We start from the raw sequence: 18,301 nt of genomic DNA, 5'->3' as shown, positions 1-18,301 counted from the left end.
TATGCATTCTTTCCACTTGGTGTATTAATTCCATAAAAGGAGGAATTAATAAATCTTTAAATTTTTTATAAAACTCAGGAGGAAAACCATTTTCTCCTGGGGATTTATTACTCTGAAGTGATCCTAAAGCTTCTTCAACCTCTTTTAATGTAAAGGGCATATTTAATCCTTTCTGTTCTTCCAAATTTAATTTTGTAAGAGTTATTTGTGATAAAAATTTATCTATCTCAGCAATCTTATTTTTTGATTCTGATTGATATAGTTCAGTGTAAAAAAAATTTAAGTTTCATTAATTTCTAAAGGCTTATAAGTAACCTTATTTACACTTGTTCTGATTGCATTTATTGTTTTAGAAACCTGTTCTGTTTTCAACTGCCAAGCAAGAATTTTATGTGATCTTTCACCTAATTCATAATATTTCTGTTTAGTTCTCGTAATTACTTTTTCTGTACGATATGTCTGTAGTGTATTATATTGTAGTTTTTTATTAACAAGTTGTCTTCGTTTTTCTTCTGTCATATATCTTTGAGATTCTTTTTCTAACATTATATCTTTTTCCAATTGATCTATTTCTGCTGCGTATTCCTTCTTAATTTTAGATGTATAACTTATAATCTGACCCCTTAAATATGCTTTCATCGCTTCCCATAATACAATTTTATCCTCAACTGAATGTAGATTTGTATCCAAAAAAAATTGAATTTGTTTTTTCACATGTTCTGGATGTTTTTGTAGCTTTAGCTTCCGAATTCCAACCATCTAATAATGCCAAAATGTAGGTTAAAATTGTCCTGCACTCCCAGTAATATACAGCAAGTACATGAATCAATGGAAATTAGGACTGCAGAAGATGAGTACTTAAGTGAGTGACTAGATCTTGAACCATTGAGATGTCCAGACATCAGATAATGGAATATTAATGTCTAACTGCTTACAGTGAAGAAATGCATGTTCCATAATAAGTCTGCATTAAACTGAATTGAAATTTAATTGATACATAGTAGATAGAATAATCATGGGGATTCTGATATATAGTTTTTTTTTATCATTGTTGTGTTTACATATTTTAAATGTTTAATTATAAAAATGTGACATGCTACATTGTCCTTATTAATTGAATTATTCTGTTGCCTAGATTCCTTAAACTCCTGGACAGCCTTATTCACTATCTAGTGCCAGCTTGGGACCACACAGTGGGATCATTTGGTCACTTGAAGGTGAGTAGTTCAGCAAAGGAATACGAGCAAGTGTGTCTTCAAAGTTTTGTTCTAATTCTGATGAATGTACCCTCTAGCTTCTCCAAGTCTTCCAAGAGGGTCACTGACTAAAACAGTTCAATTTCCTGGATATGATTTGTCCTTCAGCATATAAGAAATATAAGCAGGAGGAGGTCATTTTTGAAAGTGGAGAAAATCATGCCCAAATCTCTGGGAATGGAATGAGTACTGTTTTCCAATGCATTGTCACTGCTCCATTCACTCTTCCATTTAAGTCTGATGACTTCTACTTTCTTCACTTGTGTAGTTTACTCAATGCATCTGATCCTGTCTTTTACTTAGATGCTGATAACTATTCTGACAAATGGCTAATTTGGAGTCTCAATTCTTTCAAAAATTAATTGTATTGCAAATTAAATTTGTTTTTAAAATACTGTCCCTTTTCTCTCAAAATCCCAAGCACTTGTCTGTTCTTTATTCTTCTTGTTTGGTATGATTTATACCAAATTGTACTTCTTGCTTAATGGTTTCTGTTTAAATTCTGCATGTCTTAGTGAGGGTTCTTGTATAATTTGTAGCAGAGCTATTGCTATTGCTATTGCTATTGCTTGTACTGCTTATAGATTCCCTCTAGAAGTTTGGGTCAGGCACCAAATTAGAACAAGCTTCCACTCTGAGGCTCTCTAAAATCCAGGCCGCCAAACTAATGAGTTTTTTTTTTGCTTTCCAGTACATCAAACAATTCCTCCTGCTTTCAAAACGGCGCACTGCTCTCATTACACAATGCCTCAAGGATTCAGAAACCAACAAACCCAGCTTCATGCCAAAACTCTATATAAATCGAAGAGTAGCCATGGAGCATCGTGACAACCCTTCCCTTGATCCCTCCTGCAAGAATACTGTGTTCACGCAGGTACTGTGTGTCAAAGTAATCCAAAGCAACGCACACGAAATGGAGAAACAGTCAATGTTTCGTGCCAAGATCCTTCATCAGGACTGGAAAGGAAGGGGGAAGCTGCTAGAATAAAAAGGTGGGGGAGGAGAAGCTAGATGGTGAAAGGTGAAGCCAGGTGAGTGGGAAAGGTAAAAGGCTGCAGAAGAAGGAATCTGACAGGAAAGGAGAGTGGACTGTAAGAGAAAGGGAAGAAGGGGCATCGGGGCAAGTGAAGAGAAAGAGTTAAGAGGCCGAAGTGGGGGAAAGAGAAAGAAAAATAATATTGAAAGGAGAAATAGATGTTCATGCCATCAGGTTAGAGGCTACCTAGATAGAATATGAGGTGTGCTCTTCCACCCTAAGAGTGGCCTCTTCATGGTAGAAGGGAGGTGATGGACGGGCATGTCAATATGGGAATGGGGATAGGAATTAAAATGATGGGCCATCGAGAAATTCCACTTCTGGTGGATAGAGCTTGACAAAACAGTCCCCCAATTTATGTCAGATCTCACCAATGTAGAGGAGGCTGCATTGGGAGCACTGGTTACAATAGATGATGCCAACCGATATGTAGGTGAAGTGTTTCCTCACCTAGAAGGACATTTTGGAGCCCTGAACGAAGGTAAGGAAGGAGGTGAATGGGCATGTGTAGCATTTCTGTCACTTGCAGAAGGGAGCTTAGTGGAGAGTGGCAAATGGACGCATGAATCACAGAGGAAGCAATCCCTGCAGAAAGCAGAGAGTGGGGCGGAGGGGAGGTAAAGATGTATTTGGTGGTAGGATTCCATTCAAGATGGCGGAAGGTATGGAGAATGATGCATTGGAGTCTCATTGGGTGGTAGTTGAGTATAAGAGGAACCTTATCCCTTTTAAGGTGACGGGAAGATGGAGTGAGCTCAAGTTTGCAGAAATGGAGGATATGTGGGTGAGGGCAACATCAATGGTGGAAGGAGGAAACCCTATCCTTTGAAGGAGGAGGACACCTCTGATGTCCTCGGAAGGAAACCCTCATCTTGGGAACCTATGTGGCAGAAATAAAAGATCTGAGAACAGAGAAAAGCATTTTTACAGGAGACAGAATGGAAAGAGGTATAGTCAAGATAGCTGTGGGAATCAGTAGGTTTACGAAAGATGTATAAAGAGTATGCAAGATATTGTTCCTTGGTACATGTGACAAGAATAAATCTATTCCAATTCCAGTTCCATTATATTATGCCAGCAGTTTTGTTTACCTTCCCAAAGACAACCATCCAAATCTTGTCCAGAATGTGTAGCAGTGGCTGAGCTTGCCCGGGTGGTACATCAAGGTGTCTACTTCTCTCTTGCAAGTGGTGAGGACACCAAGAGATTAAGTTTGGGACCTGTACAATTATTTATTTCTATTGTAGGAAATCTAAAAAATACAGTTCAAGGCAACGTGAAGACTTGTAAATGGTTATTTGAGGAGTGAAATGTCTCAATTTCATGAGCATGCTAACAATTGAAATGATTTTGATTTTTTTATTTTATCCACTTACAAGTTCTATATACCAACAATGCTGAATGTTGAGCCAATACTAAATTTCAATGTGTTTACTACTTTTATAGATGTTTGAGGGGCTGAAGCCTTCGGACAAGTGCGAGAAACCTTTAGATTACAGGTACTGTTTGGTAATTCAGGATTTACGAAAAGTTAAACTGGGATTAAGATTTTTCTAATAGTTGGTGGGGGGGGGGAGCATTCAGGCTACAAATTGGCTATTCTGCTGATGCACTATAATCACATACCACAGTACTTTGGGTGCTTTAAAGTCATACTTCTGCCTTATAATTCTAAATTACAATTGCTTACATCAAATTTTGTTTAATTGATCCCACCCTTCTGATTTTACTCTTTCATCTCAGTGCCAGAGACCATTCAACACTACCCATTGCCTTTGTTGCTTCCGCTGACAAAATGGGTCAATTCGATTTTGTTTCCTGCCTTGAAATCAAGTATTCCACTAAAGGATGCTGAAGGCATGCAGTGCATAACTGTTCATGTTATTTTATGGCTACACTGTGGAATGGGGCTTCGGGATTTGACTCTGCTTTTTTATCGCTCCTTCATTTTCTTATCGATGAATTATTAAATTAAAGTAGGAACAGAAGAAAGCAAAAAAAAGAGCCTCAGTGGCTTCTGATGATTGTAGATGACCAAATGAAAAGCAGTTTTATCAAAAAAAGGCTTTGAAAAGAGAATTCTGAATTCTGAAAAGTTAGAATAAATTATCTAAAATTTGTATTTTGCTTTTCGACTTTGGTAGGCGGTATGCTGCCTATCTAATTTGCTGTCTGTTTCAAAATTTCTTTAGCTTAGTCCCCTGTTAACAGTATGGTATGGCCACAGTAGCGTAGGGGTTAGTGCAACGCTATTACAGCTTGGGGCGTTCCGGAGTTTGGAGCTCAATTCCGGCGCAGTTCTGTAAGGTGTCTCTGTACGTCCTCCCTGTGGAATGTGCAAGTTTTCTCTGGGTCCTCCAGTTCCCTCCCTCAGTCTAAAGATGTACCGGTTAGGTTTAATTGGGATTGTTGGGGGTTGCTGGGGTGGTAGGGCTGGAATGGCCCACTCTATGCTGTATTGCTAAATAAATATAAGCAGGTATTTTCATTCAATGTAATTGCAAAGCATTTTATTGCAGTAATAACAGTTTAACTATTTAATTTTTGAGTGAGATTTTTAATGGTGTTGAATTTAACTGATAAAGTTTTTGTGATGTTTGATGGAGAAACTTACCTTCCTAACAAACTTAGTGCCTCCTTCCCATTATTGAGCTAGGTGTTTATTGAATGATCTTTGGAAGGCTCTAAAATTGAGTGGCGTGGATATAAGAGCCTAAGAAAGATGTCTAAGGAGAGAGAAATGAAAGAACAGAAGATGCAGGCAAGAGACAAATAGGACCATGGAACAAAACAAGCTGTTTAAAAATGAATAAAACAACAAGCCTGACCTCTTCGTAACTTACTGTATAAAGCATTTTTTTTAAAGTTAATTCAGCATTTCAGCATGTGAATCAGCATAGAGGAAAGGGAGATTGAAAGTCTGACTGAGTGGTGCCACAACAACCTCTTACTCAATGTCAGCAAGATCCAAGGAGCTGATTATTGTCTTCAGCAGGAGAAAACCAGAGCCAGTCCTCATCAGGGGATCAGAGGTGGACAGGGTCAGCAACAGTTCCTTAGTGCTATCATTTGTCCTGGGTCCAGCACGTAAATGTCATTATGAAGAAAGCACAAGTAGTGCCTCTGCTTTCTTAGAAGTTTGCAAAGATTCAGCAAGACGTCTAAAACTTTGACAAACTTTTATAGAAGTGTGGTGGAGAGTATATTGTATGGTTGCATCATAGCCTGGTATAGAAACACCAATGCCCTTAAACCAACCATCAGGCTGTTGAGCCAAAGGGGAAACATCACTCAGCTTCACTCAAAGTAGATTGGCAACCTTTGACATGTGGAGTACCGCTAGGACTACATCTGTTTACAATATATGTTAATAAATCATGAAAGAAAGCGAATGAGCTGTAAGAGTTGCATACCATGCAAAAATAGGAGAAAAGGCAAGTTTTTGAGTTTACAAAAAGTTTACATGTGAATAATGACAGGTTAAGTGAGTGGGCAAAATGTTAAGTGAGTATAAAATGAGAAAATGTAAAGTACTTCGTTTTAGAAAAAAGAACAAAAGAACTTTATTATTCCGGTAGTGCAAAGATACAGAAAGTTGCATAAAAGGAGATTTGAAGGGTCCTTGTGAACAAAGTAATGTAAACACACAAGTGTGATTGGTAATGGGAGGACTAAAAGAATATTAGCTCATATTTCAAGGGATATTTGGTATAAAAGTAGCAAAGTCTTGCCAGCACTTGGTACATTTGCAGTGATACCACACCAAGAACAACTTTGCCTTCCTCTCCCATTTAGGGAAAGATATTATTTCATTGGAGGCCGTTCAGATGAGGTAGACTAGGTTGATCCTGGATGCAGAGGTGTTCCCCATCATGGGAGAGTTCAGAACCAGGAGACACGTTCTCAGTGTGTGAGCTCCTGTTAATGATGAGGAAGAATTTTGAAATGCAAACTCATGTTCAAAAATAAACAGTTTTAACCTTTATATATCTAAAGGTGGCCGGCGCGCTATGACCAGTGGTGGGAATGTAAATTTATCTCTGAAGGAATCATTGATCAAGGTAAGCTCTACGCAGTCATGTTCTCTCCACAGATTAGGATTGAGTATTTCCATTAGTTTATTTATATTTCAGATTCAGAGCACCTGCTGAATCAATCAACTTTCTAAATGCTTTTCTAAAGTTATTGTACATCAGTTGTAACACATGATATGAAAAGATAAACCAGTGAGTTATGTAGAAAATGAAGAATGCACAATAATATTTAGAAGCAAAAACAGTCATGAAGGAAGCACTTGAGCCATGATGGATATATCTGTGAAACATTTTCCTCGATAATTGATATGATGTCTTAAGTACAACTTTATTTCATATTTTGCTACCTTGTAACTCATAATTGAGTAATTGTGATCCAATTGCAAAGTAATAATCTCCAGCTAACATTGGAAAATAAGTCAATCATTGCAGAAGCTGTACTGTTACTAATTATGACAAATATAACATTTCAACATTGGTAATCATTTAAGGATTAGACAAGACTTTAAATAAACCATTTTTTTAAACCAACAGGTGGTGGATTCCGAGACAGTCTCTCTGATATCTCTGAAGAACTTTGCCCAAGTTCTGGAGACAGTCCTGTACCTTTGCCCTTTTTTGTAAGAACATCCAATCAGGTTTGTTTGGAGAAGATAATTTTCTGGGGTTCTTCTGATTTTCATTTGCTTTGCATTTGAAAGGAATGGGCTCATATAGGAGCATGTTTCTTTAGTACTCAGATCTTTTAACTCAGATTTTTAACACATGACAGGAAATTAACAAATCAGTTTGCAGGACTGCAGAATGCACTAGAGTGAAAAGTGCAATATGGAATAGGAGGAATGATGGAATATTTTATAGTGCGCTCTAGAGTCCTCAGCATGGAGTTGTACCCTGCATGGTGTTGCAGTTAGGTGCTGACTGTGTAGCATTTGCAACAGCTTGTTAGTGTATGGATTTCCTCCGGATACCCTGTTTTCTGCTCATAATCTAAATTATTCCTTGTATATAGGTGAGTGGTTGAACCTGGAGGGATAGATGAGAATAAATTGAGATTGCAGTATATAGGCACTCGATGGTCAGTGTGGAATCGGTGGCCATTTCTGTTCTATGACTATTGCTTTATAAGGCATCATTTCTGGTCAACCATCATAATACCAGACATTGACCGTAACTGGACCAGCCTCAAGGACAGGCTGAGTGCACTGTGATGAACCCACCTCCTGATGTCCTTCAAACCTTCCCGGTAATTACAAGGCACCTAGAGGTTCAAAGGTTCATTTTATTGTCAGCGTGCTTGTACAGTATAACTCTGGTGTTCGTCTGCTTCAGATAACCATGAAATACAGAAAGACCATGGGAGTTAATGAAAGAAAAGACATCAATTCCACCCCCCCCCCACCAGCACAAAAAAGAAATGAAACAAAACTTGCAGACCCCAAATTCCCCACCCTCTTCCCCACAGAAAAAAACCCCAGAGACAATAACAATCCCTGACGCCTTCACTCACAGAAAGGAACAGCAACAGTAGCATCAACACCCCCAATCCCCCTCTTACACACACAAGATTAACAGATCACCTACCTGCCAATCGGCCACAAGAAAGAAAATGCAGAAAATCTGAAGAAAACCAATATAAAGTACAGTCCTGGAGTCAGCTGGAGACGCTCATGGAGTGAGTACCGTTTTGGATTCGCTCCATAACTTTTACTTTTTTTAACCTTTGATCACCCTTATTCAGCTTATTTTTACCTATACCGAAAGTTTCTTTATTCTTTTTTTTTGGATTTACTGCCAAGCGTTTGTTGTGAACTTTTGATGATATGCAAACAGAAATGTCTCTCAGGTCTAAGGGACGGGATCCCAGACGTAATCCGAATGGTAACGGAAAAAAGCAGGCTCCGACACAACAAACACCATTAACTTTTGAATTGTTTATGGAGGTTTTGAATCAAAAATTTGCTGAACTACAACAATTTTTTAAAGAAGATATAAAGGCTTTTCAAGAGTACATGGTTAAGACGGATTTAGTAATTAAACAGCAACAAGCTCTTATTACGTCTCTGCAAGAAGAAGCTCGGAAGCGAGATTTGACTATTGGAAAACTGCAACAGGATTTAATTTCGACCATTAAGCTGATGGAAGCCCTTAAAGCCAAGAGTGACGATTTTGAGAATCGCTCCAGAAGACAGAACGTACGTATACTTGGTCTTCCAGACGGCATAGAAAAAGATGACCCTTCGAAATATTTTGCTCAACTTTTAAAAGAAGCGTTTCCGACAATTTTCCCGAATAACCCTCCTTTATTGGATCGGGCACATAGAATTCGGCGTCGATCACTGAGTGTTACAGACAAACCTTCGGTGATAATTGTCCGGTTCCATTATGTACATGACAAAGAACAAGTTATAAGAGCAGCTCGTCGACTAGGAATGATTAAAATCAAAGATTTTTCCTTCCGCCTGATCGAAGATTTTAGTTCAGATCTTTTAAAAAGAAGGCTTCTTTTTAAACCGTTGATGGCTGAATGTTATGAGAAAAATCTGAAACCTGCGCTTCTATACCCTGCGAAGCTTCGAATTTCTCCGTCGAATGCTCCACGACAAGTTTTCCTTTCAACTTCAGAAGTGAGAAAATATCTGGAGGAGAACTTCCCTACTGCTACAGACACCAGTCTTTAATAAATGAATGATTCTGATCGTATAAGATGGTTCTCGATCTCTTAAACCAGAATTATAATCTGGTTATTGGTGTAGGTTCATTCTACACTTTATACTCAAGTTAAAGTGTGTTTGCGTCATGTTAATTGTTTTGCCTTATACACTTTAATCATTTAACTACATACTTGTCTATTAACTTTGTTCCTTCGAAGGTATATTTTTAACTCTTTGAAGGTAAATTTTTCCTTGATTAAGATGGTGGTTTTTTGGAAAAGATTTTTGGTTTTGTTTAAGATGGAATTATGTTTATATTTTTCGTGTTTCTCCCAGACAAGGCATCGCTTATCTCAGCTTAAATATTTTTTGTTTTGTCTGGGCCAGAGCCCGAGTTATAATTGTTTTTAGTGATTATATTTTTTTTCTTTTTACAACTAACTATACTTAGAAATATGGTTTTTATTATAGCGATTTTATTTTTAAAGTCGGGGTGATTCTTTTATATATATCCTTTTTATATGGAGTGTTCTTCAGCTGACATGGGGGTAGGATTAGTCTTACTTTTTCTCTTTTTAAGTCATATTTTGGCTTTTTCTCTTTTTCTCGGGGGGTGGGGGGATGGTCTGTTTTCTAATTCTATTTTTTTTGTACCAGTTTGTGTTAGTTTTTTTATTCGGGCTGTTTTTGAACTTCAAATATGTCTGTGTTGTCGTCACTTCCGAGTCTTCTCACTACTTTTGTTCCTCTTTCGGTGCATGAGTTTATAAGTTGGTTAACCCTTTCTATACCAAAGGGTTGATTATAGAATTATGGCTCAGACCATTAATTTTGTGTCTTGGAATACTAATGGTTTAAATCATCCAATTAAACGAAAGAAGATTTTCAAAGTATTCCAAAGACTTAATGCTCAAATCATTTTTGTACAAGAAACTCATGTGAGGAGGGAGGACAAATTTCGTTTTTTTAGATTTTGGCGGGGTCAACAGTATCATGCAAATTCGAATGCTAAAGTAAAAGGAGTTTCAATTTTTATTGACTCCTCTATTTCATTTGTTCAACATGATATTTTTTCGGATCCGAATGGCAGATTTTTGTTAATTACGGGTTTACTGTAATAAAAAGGTTGCTTTGGTTAATGTTTATGCTCCAAATGTGGATTGTCCTGACTTTTTTAAGTCTTTATTTACTTCTTTACCCAATCTAAACGAATATAAGTTAATAATGGGTGGTGACTTTAATTGTTGTTTAAATCCTCTGATGGATAAATCTTTATCTATTCAGACTTTACCTAATAAGTCGGCCACTTGTATTAACTCCTTTTTGACTGACAATGGAGTTTTTGATGTTTGGAGATTTCGGCATTCTAATGACAAAGAGTTTTCTTTTTTCTCACATGTTCATCACTCTTATTCAAGAATTGATTATTTTTTTGTAGACTCTTGTTTTATTCCATTCGTAATCGGTTGTAACTATGATATTATAGCTATCTCTGATCATGCTCCGTTATTACTTTCTATGAAATTTACGGATACAGCTTTTAATGCTAGACAATGGCGATTTGACTCTACCTTGTTGCAAGACTCTGACTTTATTAAATTTATGGAGGAGCAGATCGACTTCTTCTTCTCAACTAATTCTACAGATGATATTTCCTGCGGAACACTTTGGGACACTTTTAAAGCTTATATACGTGGACAGATTATTTCTTATTCTGTTGGTTTGAGGAAACGTATCAAGATGGAAACTCTTTTATTGGTTGATAAAATTAAAGAGATTGATAAGAAATATTTGATTGCTCCTAGTAAGGAGCTTTACAAACAAAGGGTTGAACTTCAAATGGAACATACTTACATCCTCGATTGAAAATCAATTAATGAAAACTAAATCTGATTTTTATATACATAGTGATAAATCTGGTAAACTGTTAGCTAGTCAATTGAAGAATGCTCTGGTTAAACGTCAAATCACTAAGATTGGTCAGCAGAATGGGAATCTGACAGTTAATCATGATGAGATAAATAAGGCATTTCAAGATTTCTATACCTCCCTGTATCAATCTGAATTTCCTCAAGATTATAATACCATGTCTGATTTTCTGGGGAAATTAAATTTTCCAAGGTTATCATCTGATGATCTTTTGATATTGGATACTCCTATTACGGATGTAGAAATTAAAGGGGCTATTTCCTCAATGAATTCTGGGAAAGCACCGGGTCCTGATGGTTATACAGTTGAATTTTTTAAATTTTTTTCCGCTACTCTTTCCCCTTGGTTAGGTAAGGTTTTTGAGGAGGCCATTAGATTAGGGAATTTGCCACAATCTTTTTATAGAGCTTCCATTTCTCTAATATTGAAGAAAGATAAAGACCCTACTAATTGTGCTTCTTATAGACCTATATCTTTATTGAATGTAGACTCCAAGATTTTTTCTAAGTTACTGGCATCTAGATTGGAGAAGGTATTACCCAAAATTATTTCAGATGATCAAACTGGCTTTATTAAAAATCGTTATTCTTTTTTTAACATTAGGAGATTGTTGAATATTGTTTATACTCCCTCACATGATACTTCAGAATGCGTGATTTCATTAGATGCGGAGAAAGCATTTGACAGAGTTGAATGGCCTTACTTATTTAATGTGTTGGAGAAGTTTAATTTTAGTCCGATATTTATATCATGGATTAAATTGATTTATCATACTCCAGTAGCCTCAGTGGTTACCAATAATCAAAGATCTCCCTTTTTTCGCCTATTTCGGGGCACTAGACAGGGATGTCCTCTTAGTCCATTACTATTTAACATTGCCTTAGAACCTTTGGCAATTGCCATCAGACAATCACAGGATATTTTGGGTATTAATCGTGGGACAGATATTCATAAGTTATCTTTGTATGCAGATGATTTATTACTATTCATTTCTAACCCGGAGAAATCCATTCCAGCAGTTTTATCATTATTGGCTCAATTTAGTGAGTTTTCTGGGTATAAGTTAAATCTTAATAAAAGTGAATTGTTTCCATTAAATAAACGGGTCCCAATTTATGGAAATTTACCCTTTAAATTAGTTAATGACTCTTTTACTTATTTAGGGATCAAAATCACAAAGAACCATAAAGATTTGTTTGGATTTAATTTTTTACCCTTAATTGATCAGATTAAAGGTTTGTTTACTAAGTGGTCACCTTTGTCTCTATCTCTAATAGGCAGGATTAATGCTATTAAGATGGTTATTTTACCTAAGTTTTTATATATTTTTCAAGCGATACCAATTTTTATCCCAAAATCTTTTTTTACTAATGTTGACTCTAAAATTTCTTCATATATATGGCAGTATAAAAATCCCAGGTTAGGTAAAACATATTTACAGAAGACAAAAAAGGAAGGCGGGTTAGCATTACCTAATTTCAGATTTTACTATTGGGCAGCTAATATTAGATATTTGTTATGCTGGTTGAAAGATGGGGGTGGATCTTTTGGCCCTTGTTGGGTGAGTTTAGAAACTAAATCGGTATCAGCTTATGCTTTGGGTTCTATTTTAGGGACTTCTCTCCCTTTTGCTCTTTCTAAATTGCCGAAACGAATTGACAACCCGATAGTTAAACATACATTGCGTATATGGTTTCAATTTCGGAGATTTTTTGGGTTGACTCAATTCGTTTTAAATAGTCCTATTGTATCTAATTGTTTTTTTCACCCTTCCATTATAGATCAAGCTTATTCAGCTTGGAAAACTAAGGGATTACTAAGATTTTCTGATTTATTTTTAGATAATTGTTTCATGTCTTTTGAACAATTATCCAACAGATATAACTTGCCGAGATTTCATTTTTTTAGATATTTACAGATTAGACATTTTTTAAGTTCTGTACTCTCTACGTTTCCAAATTTTGTGCCTTCAGATACTTTGGAGAGTTTATTTGAATTAGACCCTTTTCAAAAAGGGCTTATTTCAAAACTTTATAATATAATTATGAAGATACGTTCAGAGCCCCTTTATAAGACTAAACAGGATTGGGAAAGAGAGCTTAGTTTTAGTATTTCTAGTGAGAATTGGGATAGAATTCTTCAATTAGTTAATACATCATCGTTATGTGCCAAACATTCACTAATACAATTTAAGGTTGTACATAGGGCCCATATGTCCAAGGATAAATTAGCTCATTTTTACTCTCATATAAGTCCTATTTGTGATAGATGTCATTCTGAAATTGCGTCTTTAACTCACATGTTTTGGTCGTGTTCATTTTTGGAGAAATATTGGAAAGATATTTTTGATATTATTTCTGCGGTTTTGAATATTGATTTACAACCTCATCCTATTACCGCAATTTTTGGTTTACCAATGTTAGATTCACAGCATTTATCTTCTTCAGCCCGTCGAATGATTGCATTTTTAACTCTGATGGCTAGAAGATCTATATTGTTGAATTGGAAAGAAATTGATCCTCCCACTGTATTTAATTGGTTCTCTCAAACTATGTTATGTTTAAATTTAGAAAAAATTAGAAGTGGTACTTTTGAGACTTCTATTAAATTTGAAAAGTTATGGAGACCATTTATTCAACATTTTCATATGATGTAATATGACCCTGTGCCAAGTACATTTGATTTCCCAGCTTTTAGCTTATGTATTTTGAGAGGACCGGAAGTGACGGCATTGATGAATACTTATTTTTGTGAGATATTATAAACAGCCCACTTTTTTTTTCTCCTTCTCTTTTGTTTGTTTTTCTTTTTTTATATTACTTATTAGTTATAGTTATTAGATTAGATTAGTTAGTTTTGCATTATATAAATTTTTTTTTGTTTTTTTTTCTTTCTTTTTTCTGTTTTTTTTATATTATACATTATGAAATATTTAGATTTACTATGTCCATACATATATTTTATGGCTTATGTCTTGGTAAACTCATTTATATTGTAACTATTATGTATGTTTTTTTTCATATGTAATGGAATGTGTATGTTGGTAATTTCTTTATCAATATATCATCTGTATTCTGTCCATATTACTAATATTAATAAAAAGATTTAGAAAGAAAAAAGAAAGAAAGAAAAAGTACAGTCCAATATTGGAAATGTGTTTTAGTCTGCATATGAAGAGAGGAGCTGCATGAGCTTAGTCTCTCGGTAAAGAGTGACTGCCCACCCAAAAGTGGAAATGGGGAAATGTGCTCTACTCATCCAGTGCCTGATTTGAATTGAATTGCCTTTATTACTACATCCTTTATATTCATGAGGAGTAAAAATCTTTACGTCTCCATCTAAATGTGCAATGTGCAGCTATAGTAATTTATAATAAATATTATGTACAACAGAACAGTCAATATAACAGAGAAATACAATTGTATCAGTGTGAATTAATCAGTCTGATGGCCTGGTGGAAGAAGCTGTCCTGGAGCCTGTTGGTCCTGGTTTTTATGCTACGGTACCACTTCCTGGATGGTAGCAGCTGCAACAGTTTGTGGTTGGGGTGACGCGGGTCCCCAATGATCTCTTGGGCCCTTTTTACACACCTGTCTTTGTAAATATCCTGAATGGTGGGAAGTTCACATCTAGTGATGCGCTGGGCTGTCCACACCACTCTCTGCAGAGCTCTGCGATTGGGGGAAGTACATTTCCCATACCATGCACCTTCTCTTCACCTCTGGTAAATGAAGTCTTCAAATGTATGTTATTTCCCGAAGTGTTCTGCAAGTACTCAGCAGTACTTGTCAAACCTAAGATCTCAACTAGCTAGATGTGTATAGGTATTGGTGCATGAGCGTGACATCTCAGGTGGTTGTGAGAGATCTCAAAGCATTTTTTCTTTCAAAGAACAGTAAGAAATTGGCACCAATATTCATCTCTCCTAAGACTGTTTTAAATAGGTTAAAATTTGCAACAAAAATAGCACATTATGAAATAATGTGAACAGTTGCAGTAATAGTAACTTGAATTCTGGGTAGTCTCCAGCCCCTTGGCATGAACATTGTTCTCCAACTTCCGGTAATTCCCTTCCTCTCCCTTCCCCCATCCCAGTTTCACTCTGCCTCCTCCTCCCTGCCTATCACCTCTCTCAGGATTCTGCCTTCTTCTACTACCCATTGTGCTTTCCCCTTACAGTCCTTCTTCACCTTTCCTGCCTATCCCTTCCCTGCTTCCCCTCCCCCACCCCTTGATCTTTCCCCTTACTGGTTTTTCACCTGGCATCTACCAGCTTTCTCCTTCCAACCCTCCCCCACCTTCTTTATAGAGCCCCTGCCCCCTCCCTCTTCAGCCCTGATGAATGGTCTCGGCCTGAAAAGTTAACTGCTTGTTTCCACGGATGCTGTCCGATCTGCTGAGTTCCTCCAGCATGTTGTACGTGTTGCTTTGACCACAGCATCTGCAGTGTACTTTGTGTTAACTTGAATTCTTTGGTGTCCAACAAGCCAATTAGACCTGTGTGCTGTTGTATGGACTTGGTTGCATAAAATAAAGGCAGCTGGGAAGGTAATGGTTGATGATCACCCATACAAGTGTATAACTGGGATAGTTCAATATGGCGGTAAAATAAACAGGTTTCATTTGTTCTTTATTATTCTTGCACTAGGGCAACAGAACTGGAGAAGCAAGAGATGTGTATGTTCCTAACCCATCTTGCAAAGAATTTGGAAAGTTTGAATGGATAGGCCAGCTGATGGGAGCGGCATTACGAGGGCGAGAACTTCTGGTAATCATTTTTTTTTCCTCCCTAAGTAAAACCTTGGCATTTTATCAAAGGATTTTTGACATGTGCTGTCATTATAAGGCAAGCTTTGGAAAATTAAAACATGATTTCAAGTATACCATTTCCCACATTGCGTAAAGACTAGAAAATGCTGGAAACATTCAATAGCTGGGCAGCATTTGTGGAAAGCTAAACAGCGTTAATGCTTCAGTTGAAGACTTTAACCTGAAATATTAAACTGATTGTTTTTTCAGTAGATGCTGTCTGTTCTGTGTTATTTCTTGTTTGCATTTTTAGATTTCAAACATCTGCAGTTCTTTGATTTACATAACTGGGCAAGGGTGAAGAAACAGGAAAATACATTTTCTGGAAAACGATAAAGTCATTTGCCAATTATATTGATGGACCTTTCTTCCACAGGCACCCACCCTTTCAGAGTGTCTGGAATGGATCATGAAATGAAGAGAGAGCTTCATGGTTCATTGAGACTAGTTTGGGCCAAAACTAGGGGTTGCTGGCGCTGAGTTGGACAGATGAAGAAAGTGATCTAGAAGATTATGAAGATTGGTTAACGGGAAGATAACTACCAGCTAGAGAGTCAGCTAAATTGTTGGGTGAAACAGTCATTAACAATGGAATGAAGGCATCAACCTGTATTCGATAGACAGGCATGTTGGACGGTCTTAAATAGAGGGATGTAGATTTGAATCCTTTAGCTGATGCTAACTCAAATTTCAAGTATGATTTAAACCTGCTTCACAGACCAGGGGTACTCATGACATAATTATTTACAAGTGGTGTCCAACAATGTACCCAGTGGACTATGAACTAATTCACAGTGTTCCTGTGTTGCCAGGAGTGAATTTAGCTTGCAGTTCAGCTTGATCAAACCTGAAAATGCACTTCTAATCTAGGTTAATGCAAATAATGTATGTTTGTCAGGTGCTGGCTCTTCCTGGAATTGTATGGAAACAACTAGCAGGTGAGGAGGTGACGTGGTCCAAGGACTTTCCTGAAGTAGACTCTGTCTTGGTGAGTTGCTGATATTCTGAAATTTGGTGTGCAGACAAAGTACTGTGGGGCAGATGTTGAAAGCTTGCTTTTATGAATATATTTGGCACTGTTTCAACCTCCTATTTAAGTCCACAACACGCACTGCAACTCTAGTGTCAAATGTGCATACATTGTCCATTTTGAAACGTAGAGCGTTGAACGGTACAGGCACTTCGGCCAACTACTATGCCTACTCTGTGATCAGTCTAACCCTCTTCTCCGAACACAGCCTGTAACCCTCCATTTATCTTGCATCTATATAGCCATCTAGGAGTCTTTTAAATGTCCATATGGTATCAGCTTCTACCCCCATCTCCTGCAGAGCATTCCAGGCACCAATAACCCAACCTACCTTCGACATCTCCCCTAACTTTTCTCCACTCACCTTAAATGGGTGCCCTCTCATATTGGTCATTGCCATGCTGGCTGTTTACTCTTTCCTTGCCTTTCATAATCTTGTACACCTCTATCAAGTTCCCTCCCATCCTCCTGTCACCCCAAAGAGAAAACTCTGAACTCACTCCACATAAGGCATGTTATTTAACCCAGACAGCATCCTGGTAAATCTTGTCTATCCCCTCTCTAAAGTTTCCAGAACCTTCCTCCAATGAGGCAACCAGAAATGAGAATGACACTTCTTAAGTACAGTCTAACCAGTATTTTATAGAGCTGTGACATTACATCATGGCTTTTGAACTCAATGAAGAGCAGCATATCATAATGCCGCCTTAACCGCTATTAACATGCACAGCAATTTTGAGGGTTTGATGGACTTGGGGCCGCAAAATTCCTTTGTTCATCTATGCTGTTAAGAAATCTGCCAGAACCCTTGTACTCTGCCTTCAACTTCCATCTTTCAAAGTGTATCACTTCACACTTTTACAGATTGAACTCTATTGCCATTTCACCCAACTCTGTATCCTGTTGTAACCTACAACAACCTCTTACACTATCCACAACACCTCCAACCCTAGTGACATCTGCAAACTTACTAACCCACCCCTCCACTTCCTCATCCAGGTTATTTATGCAGATGGCAAAGAGCAGGGACCCTAGAACTGATCCCTGAGGAACACCACAGGTCACCAACCTCCAGGCAGAATATGCTCCATCACACTGCCTTTTGTGAGCAAACCAATTTTGAATTCACCCAGCTAAGTTTCTATCACTCGTGATTTTCTGGTGAACCTTGTCAAACAGTTAACGATAAAATCCATTATCACATCCTCCGCTCTACCTTCATCAATTTATTTTGTGCTGCATTCAAAAACACTCAGTGAGGCTCATGAGACATGGCCTGCCACTCAAAGTCAAGCTGACTATCACTAACAAGACCATGCTTCACCAAATGCTTGTAAATCCTGTCATTAAGAGTTCTCTCCAGTAGTTTGTTCACCACTGACGTAAGACTCATTGGTTTATAATGTACAGGATTATCCCTATTATCCAAGATGCAACACTGAGCGTCATAGGAGGTCATTCCTGCCTGTGGCCATCAAACTTTACAACTCCTCCCTCGGAGTGTCAGACACCCTGAGCCAATAGGCTGGTCCTGGACTTATTTCCACTTGGCA

General features: G+C 37.3%; 1 protein-coding gene across 1 annotated transcript in view; it reads left to right on the top strand.

Moving 5' to 3' along the window:
* Positions 1–18,301, top strand: part of hectd3 (HECT domain containing 3) — a 61,454-nt gene that overhangs the window by 28,708 nt on the left and 14,445 nt on the right. Inside the window, exons 10-16 of the mRNA XM_059984107.1 lie at positions 1,136–1,217; positions 1,948–2,130; positions 3,739–3,791; positions 6,289–6,353; positions 6,861–6,964; positions 15,558–15,677; positions 16,617–16,706. Of these exons, the coding sequence (XP_059840090.1) occupies positions 1,136–1,217; positions 1,948–2,130; positions 3,739–3,791; positions 6,289–6,353; positions 6,861–6,964; positions 15,558–15,677; positions 16,617–16,706 (697 nt within the window). The remainder of the gene's footprint in view (positions 1–1,135; positions 1,218–1,947; positions 2,131–3,738; positions 3,792–6,288; positions 6,354–6,860; positions 6,965–15,557; positions 15,678–16,616; positions 16,707–18,301) is intronic.

Source organism: Hypanus sabinus, chromosome 11 (assembly GCF_030144855.1).
Source record: "Hypanus sabinus isolate sHypSab1 chromosome 11, sHypSab1.hap1, whole genome shotgun sequence".
NCBI lineage: Eukaryota > Metazoa > Chordata > Chondrichthyes > Myliobatiformes > Dasyatidae > Hypanus > Hypanus sabinus.
This window is presented reverse-complemented; position numbering and strand designations above follow the sequence as displayed.